General features: G+C 40.0%; 1 protein-coding gene across 5 annotated transcripts in view; it reads right to left on the reverse strand.

Annotated features, from left to right (window-relative positions):
* unc79 (unc-79 homolog, NALCN channel complex subunit) overlaps positions 1-19,150 on the reverse strand; it is a 219,713-nt gene that overhangs the window by 147,967 nt on the left and 52,596 nt on the right. For all 5 annotated transcript variants that reach the window (XM_087989676.1, XM_087989677.1, XM_087989674.1 and 2 more), the window contains exons 14-20: positions 16,692-16,922; positions 13,124-13,314; positions 11,582-11,705; positions 10,608-10,745; positions 4,752-4,973; positions 3,164-3,391; positions 2,004-2,139 (exon numbers count right to left, since the gene is read on the reverse strand). In XM_087989676.1, coding sequence (XP_087845802.1) covers positions 2,004-2,139; positions 3,164-3,391; positions 4,752-4,973; positions 10,608-10,745; positions 11,582-11,705; positions 13,124-13,314; positions 16,692-16,922 — 1,270 coding nt within the window. The remainder of the gene's footprint in view (positions 1-2,003; positions 2,140-3,163; positions 3,392-4,751; positions 4,974-10,607; positions 10,746-11,581; positions 11,706-13,123; positions 13,315-16,691; positions 16,923-19,150) is intronic.

The following is a 19,150-nucleotide window of genomic DNA, read 5'->3' on the forward strand; positions in this document are numbered from 1 at the left end:
TGGACTTGCCATATTAATACTGTCTACCGGATCAAGTCAGAGGCTAGGAATCCTGCAGCGACTAACTCACCTTCTGACTCCCCAAAGCCTGTCCACCATCTAGAAGGACATGTCAAGAGTGTGATAGAATACTGCCAACTTACATGGATAAGTGCAGCTCCAACAACACTCACGAAGACTGACACCATGCAGGCCAAAGCAGCCTGCTCGACTGGCAATCCATTCATCCATGAACAGGGCTAGAGCAGAAACGTGTACAATCCACAACATATACTGCAGAAATGTGCCAATGATCTTGAGACAGCACCTTCCAAATCTATAACTATTTCCATCTAAAAGGACAAGAGGATTAGATACATGGGAATACCATCCTCTGGAGATTCCCCTCCAAGCCACTCACTATCCTGGAAATAAGTCATCGTTCCCTCACTGTCACTGGGTCAAAATTGGAATCACTTCCTGAACAAAAGTGTGTACCTACCTACAGCACATCGACTACAGCAGATCAAGAAGGCAGCTTACATCACCTGCTCAAGGACAACTAAGGATGGACAATAAACAGCGGCTCAGCCAGCAACGCACACAGCCCACAAATGAATTTAAAAAGTAGGCATGCAAATACACGTCTATGGGCTCATGCCACTCACTAACAGGATTCTCACTGCACTGTTCAAAACCCCATTGCAAAATTTGAAGTTTTTTCTCTCTCAAATTTCAAATCTAATTTCTTCCAATTTTGCCATATTTTCCCAACTGACACACCACTGCCCATAACATTTAGGGTTGGGAAGATTCCATTCTTGGTCTCTGAATGATTGCTACAAAGATAGCAACAGGGAATTCATAGTCAAGGTCACGGCTCCTTTGACTCTTTTATATAAATGATTGTATGGAAGCCATGAATGTAATGTAACATGCAACGTTCATCTGAATGGTTTTAGACACCACAATACCACACAATTCAGATTAGTCCACTTAATTCACATCCCTTTCCACTACATCATTATATGACTATAGTTATAATATGCACTAGCTATGGGATGAATTGTGACAAGTAGCTTTAATAGCATCTCCATCCTTCTGACGTCTACCACTAAAAAGAACAAAGCCAACATTGTTTTGTGAAGGCCATCAGCTGCAAATTCCCTTCTAAGTCATTCACCATCTTCACTTGGTATTAAGTTACTGGGAAAATATTTTAGATTTTCATCAAACAACATTGCAAGCAGACAATCAAAAGAAGGACCAATGTAACCAATATTATTGGGGAAAAACTAATGCCGCAGTTCTCCTGACCATTCACTGTAACTTCAGTGGATGAGCCATGTAATGACAGTATTAAAGTAGGCGAGGGAAGTTTTCAATGGTTCACCAAATTACATCAAATAATTGGAAGAAATTAACCCCAATTGTCATTATGTCTAAAAAAAATTACACTATAAGAATTGCAGATTCTATTAACTAAATAGCCATTACCTAAAATGTACCAACATTTTAATGCAGATGGTTACTTTTCATTTGTTTTGCGCGTTAGCAGATAACAATAGGTTCTATAATTATGACAGGTCATTATTACTGATCAATGTACAGATAGATGTGAAAATTAATAAATCTTTGCACATAGATTTAGCAATTAAATGAGTTTTTTAAAAAAGCAATTTGTTCATATCACATCACATCTAATGATGTGCCCAATGTCTCCAATAAGTCACCTTTGCACTGTCACTGCTACCATTATTGTCAACGAAAACTTGTCAGCAGCCAGTTTCAACTACAGGTTGTTCTGCTATAATGGTCATTTCGTCAGTGCAAATTGGTTATAATGCAATTGACAAATTTGGATAACACAAACTTTCTACTGAAGGGGTATAGTGGTTTTCTATTAGCGATCTTCCACAGCCTGATTTTCTATTGCACAAGGTTGTAGAGGAACACAATTGTTGCATTACAGCAGATTGACCTGTCCAGCACTTTTAGTAAAAATGACTATTAACATCCCATACCAGGCTTTTCTTCACATCCGTTATTAAACAGTTGATTTTCTTCCTCTTTTGAATTATCATCTTCTTCTCCTTCAAAACCTATAGTGAATTCAGGTCTAGAAAACAGCATACTATCTTCAAAGCTGTCAGTTGGTTCCTGAAGGAGAACAGATATGTGCTGACTTAGAACTTACATGAACTATCATTGGATATAAAGCAGCAGTACAAGTTTCAGGAGGTGATTGCAAATAAGAAAAAGAAGCAGGGTTTATCTTAGATGATCTTGGAGTAGTGGGGAGATTGACAGAGGAGAGTGAAGCCCCAATTTGAAATGGCTAACACAGATACACCTACATTTGCTCCTCTTTGATTTTACAGTGCTAAGATGCAGCAGTCTACAGTCAGAATAGCCATTTTGCTATGGACAAAGTTATAGAAATTAACATTGTGCATCAGCATTAGGAACACGTTAAAAAGTAATTAATGTTCTTCTTAAAAACATATTTAAAAGCTGAATTTTCAGGAGTGCTGCAGCCTGCATGCCCCACCCCTGGCCCTATATAAAGGTCAGAGGGGAACCTGCCCATGATTTGACAGTTTCTTGCAGCAATTTAATGGTGGAAGCAGTGTTAAATGTTTTAATAAAAGAGTTTTGCCTCTGTCTCAGGAGGAAGTGCCCCACTTCAAAGACGTGTCAGCAATCCACTGGCCAGCAGTTCTGTTTCCCAGCAGCACCAATCAGAAACGATGGCTATTGCTGGCACTACAAGCAGGGCAAGCTCATCCATGGAGCCCACATCAATTCAGGATTGAGGATCTCAGTGAGGAGGCTGAGAGGACCGGATTCAACATGTCGGGGATGAGCAATGATCCTGGGAAAGGGAGTATCAGACGGCCCCAGGTAAACCACAAAGAAGAAATTCTTCTTTGGGCCTGGCACCAACCCATGACGCTACCTTTATTAAGATTCCACATGGGCTGGGCCTTAAGTTGGGTGGCCTGTAATATGTCAGACAGGTCATAAGTGGGTGGCTAGGTGGTAGGAAGACCAGCTGGTGGATTTTACATACCACCAATCTCCTTCCTCATGTACTTTCAAACTTGCCAGCAGGTAAGCATTAAGTCCAGTTTCAACAGTTAACATGCAAACCACATTTCATCATATATTCATCTCTCCTTACCACCAGTTTGATTTCCTCTTTAGGTGCCAATCGCTCCAGCAGCTCACATGCGAGTTGGTAGCATAAAATGCTGGATTGACATAGGTTGCATTCAACCGCACTTTCATCTTTCTGGCAAGTATGTGAGCCTCCCCAGGGAGCTTGGAACACATTGTTTATGATGGAAATTATGTCCTTCGCTAATCCATGGTCGAGACCCATAACCATACCATCATCTTGCAATTCCATCTGAAGCATTGAGATAGAAGATTAAAGAAGAATTAATTGCTTCTGCATATATATCCCTAGTGGCTTAGAATAACTTCACACTAATATATATTTGATTGGTATTTTCAATATGAAATGATACAGTAACATGAATTAATAGGAACATGCATAGGTCATTCAGCCTGTCAAACCTGCTCCATCATTAACATGAACAAGGCTAATCAAACACTTTTACTCACCCATCACCATAATCTTGTATGCCCCGATAATCAGAAATCTATCAATTTCTACTTTAAACATGCTCAAAGGCTGAGCTTCCACAGCCCACTGTGATAGAAATTTCCAAAGGTTCATGATCCTTTAAGCAAAATAATTTCTCCTTCTCTCAGACCCTTTATGTTTAAATTGTGTCTCCTCGCAATTGTGTTCTCCTGTAGATTCCTCAACCATGGGAAGCATCCCACCTGCATTTACCCTGTCTTTTCCTTTCAGTACATTGGAGGTTTCAAGGAGATGGTGAGCAAATGGGTATCCCTGGGAAGTAGGGGGTGGAGTGGAGTTGCTGTGAGAGACACCCCAAGATTAAGGGGTTGGGTGTGGCGCAAGATGTATCTGCATGAAAGGATGATTGTATAAGTGGGTGAGATCTTGGGGGTGAAGTAAGAGATGGCATATGAGACCCAAGGCAGGATGGAGTGTGTGAGACCCCAGCAGTGAAAGGATAATTTATATTTTGACAACATTTGCTAAACAATCCAACGTTTGCCAGGAATTACACAAACAACCAATGTAGGACTGTGATTTGGGTTCTCAAGTGGTGTAATTAAGCATACGGAACTGAAAGGTACATGCATCAATATAGGAAGCCAGAGTCCAGTGGGGTTTTGCAGGGATCATGGTTGGGAACCTTCCCTTTAACATATCATTTATAATAGATTCTAACACTCTCTCTAATACTGATTTTAGGCTGAAAGGCCTGCAGCCCCATTTTCTCTCTTGCTTTCTTGTTACATTACTACTTTCACTACTTCCCAATCCAAAAAAGATCAATCCAGAATCTATAGAACATTTGAAGAAAATCATAAAAGCATCAACTTTCTCTACAACCAATGCTCTGAGATGAAACCCATCACATTCTTGGGGATTTATCAACTTACAGACCTGTTCATTTCTCGGTACAATCTTCATACCAACACTAATTTCCTTCAACTCGTTTTCCCTAGTCAATTGGATCTCTACTTCTGGGTGGTTTATTTAGTGATGAAGTTAAAATACTTGTCCCAAGAAGCTGTAACATATTCATCTTTAAATAGTGCACAGAATAACATAAGCTGAAATTTCACATATAATATAACAGGAAAAGGAGCAATTAAATCATTACCTGTTTCAATATCAAATCAAACATCAGAATAAAGCAAGCTAAGTTCATCTCATCATCATCAGAATCAAAGTCAATGGGTCTTCCTCCTGCAGATCCGAAATTCTTAAAACAACCACGGAATGGACTGCGCAATGGACTACGGAATGGGCTACGAAAGGGGCTAGGAAACGGACTTAGAGTAACATGTTGGCATCTGCGTCCAGGATCTGATACAACACTAACCTATGGAGAAAAATTGTATTCATTAGGGCAACAGCTCTAAGAAAATAAAATAAAGTTACAGTATAAAATATACGGTCAAGAGCCACCATTCATATGCTGACTTTTGCATATTGTATTGTGCACCCAGTTTGAGGCTACATTTCACTTATCTATGGCTTTAAAGAGAAAAATGGAAAGAAAACTTATTTCCTGGAGTAGAAACTGAACAAGTGTCCTATACTGCGCATGAACAGTTTGTCACCTTTGCTGTTTGTAAAAATTACTGTTTAGAGGATTTTGAGGAATAGAACCACTACGAACGGCAGGACTTCACATTACATGTGAGCAGAATCAAAATATGAAACAGCAGCTTAAGCAAATTTAACCAAGGCACGTTCAATTTACACATTAAAATTTCAATACAATAAGATTTTTAATCACAACACACTATATGATTTCTCATGTTAAACAATCTTTGAATCTCAGCTTGCACTGAAACCTGAACTCACCAGTTCTTCTCAAATGAGTGATTTGGAGGTACCGTTGTTGGACTGGGGTGTACAAAGTTAAAAATTACACCAGGTTGTAGTCAAACAGGTTTATTTGGAAGCAATAGTTTTCGGAGCACTGCTCCTTCATCAGGTGGACTGTTTGCCTTCCTTGTGGACCTGATGAAGGAGCAGCACTCCAAAAGCTCGTGCTTCCAAATAAACCTGTTGAACTATAATGTGGTGTTGTGTGATTTTTAACTTCTCAAATAAGGCTGGTCAATTACTAAAGACAGAACTTTAAGTTATTTTTCTTTCTGTTAGGGATATGATCTTTTTATCTTAGTTCCTCTCCCCTGCATTCTTTAGAATATGTCACACCACTTCCTAAGGGGTGGACAACCAGCTGTCAAGTTCTGAGTCAAAAAGCATTGTGCTGGAAAACCACAGCCGGTCAGGCAGCATCTGAGCAACAGGAGAGTTGATGTTTCAAGCATAAGCTCTTCATCAGGGTGGCAAGGTGGCTCAGTGGTTAGCACTGCTGTCTCACAGTACCAGAGTCCCAGGTTCGATTCTAGCCTTCGGCAGCTGTCTGTGTGGAGTTTGCACATTCTCCCCATGTGTGCGCAGATTTCCTCCGGGTGCTCTGGTTTCCTCCCATAGTCCAAAGATGCGCAGGTCAGGTGAATTGACCATGCTAAATTGCCCACAGTGTTAGGTGCATTAGTCAGAGGGGAAAGGGGTCTGGGTGGGATATTCTTTGGAGGGTCGGTGTGGACTGGTTGGGCCGAAGGGCCTGTTTCCACACTGTAGTGTGGTAGTGGGTCACTCTGAAGGTACAAAAATGGTGGAAAATGATCCATTGAACACTGAGGGTGAAAGAGTCCACTGGGTGGTGTAGGACCCCTGGCCAAAGAAGGGAATACAGAAACAAAGGCAACAAAAGGAGCACTCAATCAATTTTGAGCTTGTTGTGACATTATGGTAGGGGTGTTACAGGCTAAAGCTGAGTCCTTTATTTCATTTATTCGTGGGATGTTTGTGTCACTGGGTATGGCAGCATTCGCTGACCATCCCTTACATTATGGTCAGAACAGATCATTCGACATCAGAGATCAAAACAGCTAGAGCCCAGCTGCACAAAGGTGAAGAAAAAGAGAGGAAGAGCAATTTGGATAATAGACTCAAGAGTGAGGGGTACAGACAGGCACTTCTGTGACCGCAAATGTATCTCTTTGGTACTGTGTTGCCTTCCTCAGGCCAGTGTCAAAGATGTCGCTGAATGGCAGCAGGACATTGTGAAGGTGGAAGGCAAACAGTCTGAGGTCATGATTCACAAAGGTATCAACAATATAGAGAGAAAGAGAGATGTGGTTCTCTAACAAGAATTTAAGCAGCCAGGTTGCAGATTGAAAAGTAAAATCTCCAAATGACTTAGAGTGCCACGTGCTAGTGAATACAGGAATTGGCAGATACTGCAGATGAACATGTGGCTGATGAAGTGTGTAGGAGGGAAAGCTTTAGCTTCCTGGATCACTGGGGCCATTTCTCAGGAAGGTGAGATCTATATAAGTCCATTTGGTTGAACATAAACATCCTTGCAGAAGGTTTTGGGGGTAGGGGCGGGTGTGGTTTGTAAGTGCCATTAGTGAGATTTACACTCATTTGGCAGGAGGATTGATTTTGGAGTAGGGAATGATGCACAAACAAGTACAGAAGAAAGACCAAGTCAGTTAGAAAGACAGAGTGAATACAATCATGTTAAAATACAAGGAAGCATAGCAAGGCTGGATACCATTTATTTTAATGCATGGAGTCTGAAAGAAAGGCAGATAAATTTAAGGTTTTGATTAACACATGGGATAGGACATCATTGCTATCATGTAGACATGGCTGAGGAAGGGGCAGGCTTAATATTCTAGGCTATCAAAGCTTCAGGTGAGATAGGGAGAGGTGTAAAGAAGAGCTGGCATTGCAATACAGATCAAGGAGTCAATTACTGAAATAAAGAAGGATGGTACCTCAAAAGGTTCTTCAAATTCCCAAGCTAAAAACAAAAAAAAAGGCCAGTCACATTGGCCTTGTAGTGTAGAACGCCAAACAACCAAGGAGAGATAAAAAGACAAATATGTCAGCAAACCGCAGAGAGGCATAAAAAAATAGTAGGGTATTTCAACTTTCCCAACATTAACTGGGATAGACAGTGTGAAAGTCTTAGAGGTGCAGCTTGTAGAAAGTACGATAAGAGGAGGCAGAACGGGACTTAATTTTATGGAACAAAACCAGACAACAAGTGGTATAAGTCTCATTGAGGAGCATTTTGGTGGTAGGGACCATGACTGAATTGGATGTCCAGGGACTGTACAGGTCTAGATAAGGGGGAAAAAAAATCCAGCTTTTGACAGATACTGAGGTCTCTAAGCAGTAGAATATATATATTAGAGTGTTGGAAGTGCAGGAGGTAACTTCAAAAAAACTTAAGAGTGAAGACAGGGCATGAAAAACACAGACTGGTAAAAAGCATTTTATTATTATGCTAGAGGCAAGAGAATAATGGAGAAAGAGTGCAGCCCATTAGGAATCAAAGTAGCAATTTTTGCCTGGAGCTAGAAGAGACAGATGAGGTTTCACATGTGTTCTTTGCATCTGTGTTCACTATAGAGTATGGTTTGGTTATAGAAATCAGGAGGGTCCTCGATACACTTGAACAAATTAGCATTGAGAGGTGGGAGATATTAGCAATTTTGTGGGGGGCTTAAAAGTGAAACAAATCCTCAGGCCCAGATGCAAAATGTGTCCCAAGTTGCAATGGGAAGCAAGAGAAGAGATTGCAGGGATTCCGTCATTGATGCTCAAATACTGACAGCTACACAAGAGATGTTCAAAGGACTGGAGGGCAGCTAATGTGGTACCATAATTCAAAAAGAATGGTAGAGATAAGTCAGGAAACTATAAGCTATTAGATCTAACATCAGTGGTAGAAAAAACTATTTTAAAAGTTCTGATGGGCAGAATTAATCTCCAATTGGAGGGGCAAGGAATATTCAAGGATACTCAGTATGGCATTGTCAGGGAAGAGCAGGTCAAACAAATTTGATTGAATTTTGAGGAAGTAACTAGGTGCGAAGATGAGGATAGTGTGGTTGATATGGTCCACATGGACTTCAGCAAGGTTTCTGACAAGGTCTTATCATGATACTAGTCAAGAATGTAAACACCCATGGAATCCAGGATGATTTTGCAAATTACATCCAAATTTGGATAAATGGCAGTGGGTTGAAGGTTGTTTTTGTGACTGGAAGCCACTGTTCAACAGGACCAGTGGATAAGGTGTTTAAAAAGGCACATGGGATACTGAGCATGATTAATCAAGGCATTCAATACAACAGCAGGGAGGATATAATGGAGCTGTATAAAACATTAATTGGGCCATCCCTGGAGAGCTGCATGCAATTCTGGTCACCACATTATAGAAAGCATGTGATTTCACGAGAGAGGGTACAGAAGAGATTTAGCAGGATGTTGCTGGGCCTGAAACAAATCATTAGATATAAAATCACCACAATCCTACTCTCTCTTTATATATATATACAAATACATGAGAGAGAGAAATGGTGAAAGTTTAATCTAGCCATACCATATTTCAGGGGAGAGTTTGAGAAGGAGGGTTCTTTATGGAAATCTCAGCCAGTGCAAGAATTGAGGAGATGAGAGAGAATTGAACACATGCTGCTGGTATCTCCCTGCAATGCAAACCAGCTATCCAACCAACTCCCAAGTCAGCTACAAAGAGAGACTAGATAGGCTGGGGCTGTTTTTAATTGAGCAGAGAAAGCTGACAGGGAACCTGACTGAGATGTACAAAATTATGGGGGACACAGATAGGATAGGGAAAAAAACTATTCCCCTTAGTTGAGGGTAAATAATCAGGGTGCATAGATTTAAGGTAACAGGCAACAGGTGTGAACAGGATTTGAGGAAAACACTTTTCACCCAGAGCAGGAAATATCTGGAACTCTGCCTGAAAGGCTAATTGAGGCGAGAACACTTAAAGCATTATTTAGATGAACACTTGAAATGCCAAAGCATACAAGTCTTGGGACCAAATGCTGGAAATTGTAATTAGTATAGATAGGTGCTTGATGACCAGCATGCATACAAAGAACAAAGAACATTATAAAGGAACAGGCCCTTCAGCCCTCCAAGCCTGCGTCGATCCATATCCTCTATCTAAATCTGCTGCCTATTTCCTAAGGATCTGTATCCCTTTGCTCCATGCTCATTCATGTATCTGTCTAGGTACATCTTAAATGATGCTATTGTTCCTGCCCCATCACCTCCGTTGGCAGCGTATTCCAGGCACCCACCACCTTCTATGTGAAGAAGTTTCCGCATATATCTCCCCTAAACTTTTCCCCTCTCACTTTAAACTTGTGACCCCGAGTAATTGAGTCCTCCACTCTGAGTAAATGTTTTTTGCTATCCACCCTGTCTACACCTCTCATGATTTTGTAGGCCTCAATCAGGTCCCCTTCAACCTCCTTCTTCACAATGAAAATAATCCTAATCTACTCAACCTCCCCTCATAGATGTAGAGGAGGTTACCTCTACACCTGGATGTATACCAGGTAACATCCCCCATCCAGGCAACATCCTGGTGAACCTTGTCTGCACCCTCTCCAAAGCATCCACATTCATTTGGTAATGTGGTGACCAAAATTGGCCAAAATTCCAATTGTGGCCAAACCAACTGTAACATGACCTGCCAACTCTTGTACTCAATACCCCGTCCGATGAAGGAAAGCATGCCGTATGCCTTTGTGATACAATGGACAGAAGAGCTTATTTCCCTGCTGTAAAATTCTATCACTAAAATAATACTAGATGATTTCAGGCACTTTCGATTGAGGATCTATATTAACAAAACAACAATTTTTAAGGATCAAGATTTAGCTCAACCAGCAGGAATGCTGGTGGCAAAACTGAAGTTAAATTGAAATAAATACAAAGAACTTAATCGGATTCATTAATGGAGTAAAGAAATTGCCTGAGTCAGCTTATCCCAGCACAACTATTTGTCCTCTCTCAACTGGAAAAATTCAATGCAAAGAACACAATGATTATTTATTCTGTACAGTTAATGGAAACAGGCATAAGTAAAACCTACCCTTCGAGTTAGGTTTCCTGGCTGGTCATTGGCTCTTGCTTTTCTTTGGTTTGCCAATTCCTTAACTGAGTTAACTCCGTCGGAAAACATACTGATCAATAGCTGGAGAGGGACGATAATATCTAGTTCTGATAAAACCTAATCAAAGGATTGATCAAAACTACATTTGTTAGACAGCAGGACCTTTAAACCAGGAACATTTGCAAACATAATCTGAACACTTGTTACTTGAAATGTTTACATTTAAAAGTTCTTGAATGTACTATAATTCTCAAGCAGTTGGTTAAATTATTTCATGTTTGATACTTGCATTTAGATCTTCAAACAATGATGATTAATCATTAATAGTAATTCAAAAGAAATACATATACACACATATACAGTATTTAATGTTACACTGATTGCACAACAGTTGATCTTTTTGTATAGATTTGTTCTTAAGTAATAATGATGGCAAACCTTTTGCAACTCTAAGATTATGCATATCTGTTAAACTCATCCAATAATATCCAGGCACTAATTAGCAAAGCTACCTGATCTACATGGTAGCACTTTCAGGAGTACTATAATCTCCACTAATAACAACCAAATACCTATGATTCTATTTAATTAATGTTAGATTCAAACAAAAAATATGCAATAAATGTTGGACATATTATTTATACATTTGGTTTGCAAACATTCTAAGCAGCTGAAGTTTGAACCCAGAGCTACAAGGAGTCTTATTTAACTTCAGAATAGAAATTTGGTTCTGGATTTATGCTACATCTTTACAATTTCATGCAGTACATACATGGCAACAATCAACAGTCAATGTTGTCTTTGGCATTACTGGAACTGAAATAGGTTTGATAGCAGGAACATAGAATTTGGACAATTGACACTGCAGACACTAGTCAAATATAACTAAAACATAGATGAGAATTAATACTAAGTTTTCAAATTAAAACTCATCAATAAGGATATTGACTTACATGAAGCCAAAGCAAAGCTTGTTCCTGTACTGAAGCGGGGTAGCCAGTAAATCTACAGCTAATAAAACCAAACATCTCCTCCAAGGAAAAGGGTAATGGACAAAGTTCAATATCAAACATTTTGCTGAAATAAATCAATGTTAACATTAGCTTCCAATCAAAACCCTGATAACAATACAAATGAAATGAAACTCAGCAACAGAATAGTAGAATATTATTGCATATCTTTTTTATAACTTTATGAATATTAAAGATAAGCACCTATAGTTAAATAATTTAACTATAAAGTGCTTGCTCCATCAAGCTATCCCCAGATGTTACATTTTATTACTTTTGACAACTCCTAATATGTTAACAATGTTCCAAGCTCACACTCGGAAGATGTTGTCATTGTTAAGCAAGCATATTTATTTGGCAAATAGGAGACTGAATACATTATTATTCCTGAATGCTATTTGGAAGCCACAATGCATTCCCTAACCTCGTATAAAGTAAATTATACTCTTGTTTGCTATGGAGAGAGAAAAACTCAACAAGTACCATTTGTGGAGAATTAGAATACAGCACAAATTTCTTTTTACGTATATGAGGGTATTGATTTAGGATCCCAAGGGAAGAAATCCCAACCCTCAAGAGCTTCAAACAAGTCACCACCAGTAATCAACCCACCAGAGACTTTGAATTGCCTACAGGTAAGTGAGGGTGGGATAAGCAGAAAGAATTGTTGGCCATGGAGCAATGAAATCAGAAACAATAGCAGTGGGGTGGCTCTCAGTAACCCTAACTTCATCCCCATCCCTGCCTTCCTGATGCCAGGTCCATCGATTATGCACTGATTGCCTTTGAATGATGACCGAAACCCCAACTCAAAGCCCAGAAACAAGTCCAACAATTTCTTTTTGGGGCCCACAATCGCGTGTCAAGACTCTTAAATGGTCACTAATTGACCACGTAAGGCTGTCAAATTAGTATCTGAGCATCCTACCTTACATTTAATAAGTATTCATTGGTGGTAAGGGTTTTGGGGTATTCTGAACTCATTAATTTCAGAGTTCTTATTGAAGTTCTTATTGAGCACTGATTAAATTGGTCATTGTTTGAAAATTACATTGATCAAGTGACATGAGGCTCTAAACACTGTTCTCCTATGCCAGATCAAACATTAATGAAACAATTGTACACCTCGTTTATTAATGGACAAACAAGTGAATCAATTAATCTCTGCAACAAGTGTAGTTTCAGGATACCCTCACTGAAGTAGGGCTACTACACTGCAGCATCATGTCTCAACACACACAATCATGAATGATTGCTTACTGAAACAACTCTCAATGCTTTTTTAGTGAGGAATTCAATTTTCTTAGAAATTAACATAATTAAACTGGAAAAATATTCTGGTATGTTGTTACTTCCGTGAAAGTACTTGTCATCTTATCCCTTTTATTTTATTGCCACAGGTATGTTAAAACTTAAAAGCCCAAGATACATATTATTAAAGAAAAATACAAAAGTGAGGCATTGAACAACAAACATTGAACATACCTTAAAACCTCTTTAAACTCTTTTAATTGGTTGTCCGGCACCTCAGTTCGGATAGATTCCAACCATTCTGGCATAATGCATTCCCACACAGCTTGATTTATAACATTATATGGAATAAGGCACAGAATACGATTCAAGCCTTCCTTTAGCTGTGTCACAGTACTGCAGCGCTTGTCCCAATACCCACCAACCTGAAAACACACCTTGCCTCAGTACAGCTTGCATTTGTATAAATACCTTTCTCATAGAAAAACATCCAAAAGTGGTTCCCCTAATGTGGAATTAGGCACCAACTGACACTGAGCTACAATGTAGGTATTAGGAAGGATAACCGAAATGTTTGTCAGAGAGGTGAGTTTTAATTATGGTCAAAGGATGATAGAGAGGTTGAGACTCAGAAGTTTAGTTGGAAAATTTTAGGGATTACGGTTTATTAATGACCAGATAAGCAGAATGGGAAGAATACAGGAAAAGGAACTAAATAGATTTACCTCAGTGTCAGTTGCACTTCTCATTATTCCAGACAATAATGGCAGAGACAGATTAAAGAAGACTAAAAAGGTGACTGGTAATGAAGAAAATATGTTTGTCTCAAATTTGCTATCACAGCAATTTATCACAAAATAAATATATTGTATTTGGAAGCAGCCATTTACTGGTTGTTGTACATATATCTTTTGAGACCAAAATGCAGAATTCCTCATTATAGTTTGATAAAGGCTTTTCTGGTATTGCTTGAAACGATATAAACCACATCCACAGAAAGCATCCAAACAGATTTGAATTCTGAAAGTTTTAAAATAAACAAGATATTTTGATGTTATTCAATTAATTTTTAAGAATGTGTACAATCTCAGTAAGTTAGAGAATTTGAGTATAGTCAACAGTAACGTTACATTTGTACCTTTAGCAGTCAGAGTTCAGAGGAGAAATGTGTGGCTGTTGGCTGGCATATAGGCTGAAAATGTTTTTAGTAGTCAGATCTCATAGTCTGAATATTTGTCAATTAGGTTTTGGGGTTGGCTGGACCTAAAGCAGCTGTAGAAAGATCTGTCAGAGACAGTGGAATATCAGCAACAAGTTAATTTTAATCAATAATCCCAGGTAAGATTTTTCTATGAGATGATACATTCCAGAAGTAGGACGAAAAGCATATTGCCCATTCAGCAGCTCAGCAGCCTCAGGGAAGTATTGTTGCTGTGGAAGCAGAAAGAAGTCCCAAGGCCTCCAGAACGTAAGAGAACACAATTTAAAATGCTCAGGGGCTGAATACAGGCAGGGAAACCTGTGCAGGGATAATGATAGGGGCTGTCTCCCTTGCCTGAGGACTTCTGTTTGCTGCATAATACCTTTTCCGCCTCCAGTCACTTTCAAGGTCACTTGAGAAGCTGCCTCCATTTAACTGGCTACCTTCAGACATAGTGAGACACCCTCTCTCAGGGGGTGCATAGCTTGTTTGCTTCATACTGGTGGCAAAATGCTGCAACAGTGCCTCTGCTCCCACCTCCAAGGTACTACCAAATTCAGCCTTTTGGATCCTGAGAAGATTAAAGCAGCTTAATATTTTGTGCAAGCAAATTAATTATGTGGAAAAAGTTTTGATGAATTACAAATTTGCCTGTTCATTTCTGAGACATGGATCATACCCAAATAACAAGCTGAAGGCTCCTACTTCACTGTTATTAATGGTTCTGTCTTACAATGGTAGTGATGAATTAACTTTAGATGTCTTCACTGCAGATCTTCACTGCATCACATGAAGCAAGCCTTTTTTTTAATCTTAGAAGAAGGTTTAAATTTGGTCTTTTTCACTCAAATGCTGTGTATATCAAATCATTATTGTTCAATTTTAATAAATCAACAGTCTTGCTCAATGTGTACACAATGTCCTCGAGTGATAATAATACATCATGGCAGATACATTAACATGTTGAATTTGTGGATTGAGTTCAAGTCAGGGGTTAAATGGAGAAAAATGCCGAAAATGTCAGAAAGCTGGCTCCAGTGAACCAACTTCCAGAGCTTACTTAGGACCCGGATGGAGAGAGGGAAAGGCGGAGAGCTCACCAGGCAACAGACGACTGTCAAGCAAATCCTCTACAGTTTGTCTGCAGACTTCTGGTGGAGGGTGGGTCGCTCCCTCAAACAGACTCCCATGCCTGATTGAGAGTTCCGTATTGGGAATCAGAGTACCTGCTGAAAGTCACACATCTCATTTGCTCTGACCATCCTCCATGCACATTGCTAAGGACCTGCAATCCGCATTCTACCATTACTTTCTCCAGGAATTCTGTGATGAACTGACGGCTCCTAGTAGGAAGTCCAACCTATTGGAAAACTTCCAGGATTAAATTTCCCCATTGGAGCTCCCTGAGATCAGGGTGGTGAGGAATGCCACCAGTTGTGGGTGACTGGTGTTTAGATTAGATTCCCTTCAGTATAGAAACAAGCCCTTCTGCCCGACAAGTCCACACTGACCCTCAGAAGAGTAACCCATCTAGGCCCATTCCCCTAACCTGTATTTACCCCGACTAATGCACCTAACACTATGGGCAATTTAGCATGGCCAATTCACCTAACCTCCACATCTTTTGATTGTGGGAGGAAACTGGAGCACCTGGAGGAAATCCAGGCAGACACGGGGAGAACATGCAAACTCCACACAGACAGTCACTCAAGGTGGGACTCAAACCCCAGTCTCTGAGGCTGTGAGGCAGCAGTGCTAACCACTAAGGCAGCAGTGCTAACCACTGAGCCACCATGCTACCCCCCCCCCCCCCCCCGCCTTCATAAATTCCCATTCCTAGGAACCAGGGAAAGCATCCAATTCATACTTAGGAGGCGGATTTGAAATATGTTAATGAGACTGTAAGTTTCTGGTTTAACATTCTGGGTTTGCCAGCCTTGAGATACCAGCAGCTACACAACATGAGGATAACTTCACAGTGGTGAAAAGTAGACAGGATGTACTGCAGCTATTGTAAAGTGTTGGTGGAGGGAACAGATGTTATACCAATGGATGAAGTGTTGTTGTCTGTTATGTCCCAAATAGATTTAAATTTCTTGAATGTTATTGAATCTGCACCCTCCAGCAAGTGGAGAGTACTCCAACACACCCCTCACCTGTGCATTACAGGTGGTAGAAAAACTTTGGAGAGTTAAGAGGTATGTCACCAGACATAGAATACCATTTATCTGATCTGTTCTTGTCACCATATCATTTGACTGGGTGTTCCAGTTAACTTTCTCAATGGTAATTTGTCTTATCATTGAAGCTATGGAAGACAGGTCATTGATATTATCCGCAATTGTTAAGTGGAAGCAAATATGCACTCTCAATCATTATTTCCTGGCACAAGATTAGTTATAATGTTGATCAGCCCAAGTTCAGATGCTATCCAATTGTTGCTGCATATTGACACAGTATGTTTCATTACCTGAGGAACTGTGAGTGGAGTTCAACATTTCTGATCTTAAGAGGGAGAAAATGTCATTGAATGGGTTAGATTTGTCTTGCCTATGTATATGGGTTATACCTGGAGAATTTTCAGTCTACAAACAAACTTACTCTTGCAAACTCCATGGGTTTGGGAAGAAGACACATGACCATGACATCAAATCGAACATCACAAACAGTCTTCAACCATTTGGTGACAAATTGAGGCTTGAGCTTTTCCACTAGGCTCCCCACTTCATCATCAAGCATGTATGCAGTAGAATGGAACCATTGGAACATCATGCTAACCAACCTGGCTAGACTTTCTGTAGGTGTGTTTTCACTTGGAGTGCAAAGGCTGACCTATGTAGTAAAAAGAAGTAAACACCGATGTTTTGCATGAATAATTTGTCTGATTTACTGGGACATATTTCAGAAGATCACCCAACTACTGTAGACTTTATCCAATTTTTTATTCTATTGTTTTCCACTAGATTGCCACTCACGCACTGAAGACAAGAATTTACCCCTGAAGAAACATGTCAATCGTAAACATCATGGACTAGTAATAATGAAATATAAAGAAAAGACACAGTAATGGAAAACAAAACTGAGCCATACAACAGCAAAGTTTGTCAAGTACAAAACCTGTACAGTAATTAGTAATGCTATAATGGGGAAGAAGGACAAAGCTACCTTGTATACTCAGAGGAGAGAAAACAAAGTTATCTTATCTGCCTTCAGAAACCTCTGTTCACTGGCCCTGAATGTTGATTAAATTAGTTCATTCAGAATTCTCTAATAAATCAGTTGTACAATAGCTGCAGTATAATGCTTGCTTTCTGTGATTTTGTTGCCATTGATACCAATGGTACTACAACATGTCTGGTTGTAGCATAGAGCAATTAATTACACAGCACTAAGTGACAGGCATTGAAAATAGGTTAATAATCTTGGGATTAAGGTCATTACATCTCATGAAAGTAATGGCATTATCTGAATTTCTATGCAACATAGGTCCAGATCTTTCAGCAGTACAGTCGTTATGATTATTTTATGCTACAGCCTCTATCTTGGCTTCAAATTGGAACCACCATAGAACAGAGTTGCGGATCTGTGTGTTGAATATAACTCCAGCAAAGTCCTTAGCGACTACCTTCAGTTCACTGACTAACATATTTTTAAATACAGTTGTCACTCCCAACAGTTCACAAACTCCCCTTCTGACAACACTGCCTCCACTGTTCTCCAAGAAAGCAAATTCTGAACACTCACAATTTTCTGACTCACAATTCCACCCTCATAGTCAATCCCTTCCTTTGTCTCATTGAAGGAAAATTTGGCCTACTCCTGTGGCCCTTCCTATGGTCTCCACAGCATCCTGACTGGGGCAACCATACTTCCCAGACTGATTGCATTTGACCTGCAAAACTAACTATGGCCCACTTTTTGGGTTGCAAAAACTTGAATCCCCAGGTTCTGATATGGTCATGAACCTGACTGACCAAGGCCAATCCCATGGACTGGAACAGAACAAGCTCTTTGATTGACTGTGGGAGTACACTCTGACTAACATTGGTCCCCCTGACTCCTCATGCCGTTGAGCACTGTTTCTCTTTAATATTCACACATGGCTATTTGTTTGGGGCACATGCAGTGTGTGTATTTTGTACACTGCTGGTACATGCTGCAGGTATGATGCTAACGTAGCATGTTGCCATACAATGATATGTCCACCCCACCTTGGCTGTTGAATACTTATTAATGTCACAAGCTACCTGCCTCTCCCCTAAAAAGTAATGCGAGCCACAGTAGCTGGCAGTCTGTAATTGAGCAAAAAAAAAGTTTATTCAGAAAGCAATGTGATACATTCAGAAGCTGGATCAAGAGTGTGGTGCTGGAAGGCACAGCAGATCAGGCAGCATGCGAGAAGCAGGAGAATCGATGTTTCAGGCATAAGCCCTTCATCAGGAATACACTCAGAAGCTGGCAATCTGTAACTGAGAGCTGAACTTAGTCTATCCTGGGGCCATAAGAAGCATCCTGAGTAGATGAATGAGATACGTGTGTATTCTTGTGTACAAAGTGATCTGACAAAAGCATGCAAACTGTAGGTGTCTCTGAGTTTCAATGACAAATGTTGAAGAGCTCAACAGGTGACTGGGTTGGTCCAAGAGCAGGTATGATACTGTGATGAGGTGATTTGCCAATGCTGACTTGCTTGGGTGAAGGGTTGAGGAGAATGTTGGCAATGGAGCATGCAGGAACAATGTTGTGAAGAACCAGTTGGATGATGGCCAGAACAAGCATTCAGCGACCTGCAGCTACCAGGTACCTGCTCTGATTTACGTGCCAGGTATTTATGCCATCGAGAGGAGAATTGGAAGTGGCATGTAAGTAAAGTTAGGTGAGGTTTTAACGAGATGCAAACATATGGAAAAAAGGAAGCCAACGGCAAGATCTTGAAATTGGCATCTAAGGCTCAAGGAGAAAAATCGAAAAATGTTTTGTTCGATATCATGATTACTTTTTATTCTTCCCACATTTTGCACTTTTCTCAACGTGGTTCATGTCATATCAGGGAGGGGAAA

This window comes from Chiloscyllium plagiosum, unplaced genomic scaffold, assembly GCF_037043375.1.
Source record: "Chiloscyllium plagiosum isolate Xiang-an unplaced genomic scaffold, Cpla_swu_hap1 HiC_scaffold_8, whole genome shotgun sequence".
Lineage (NCBI taxonomy): Eukaryota > Metazoa > Chordata > Chondrichthyes > Orectolobiformes > Hemiscylliidae > Chiloscyllium > Chiloscyllium plagiosum.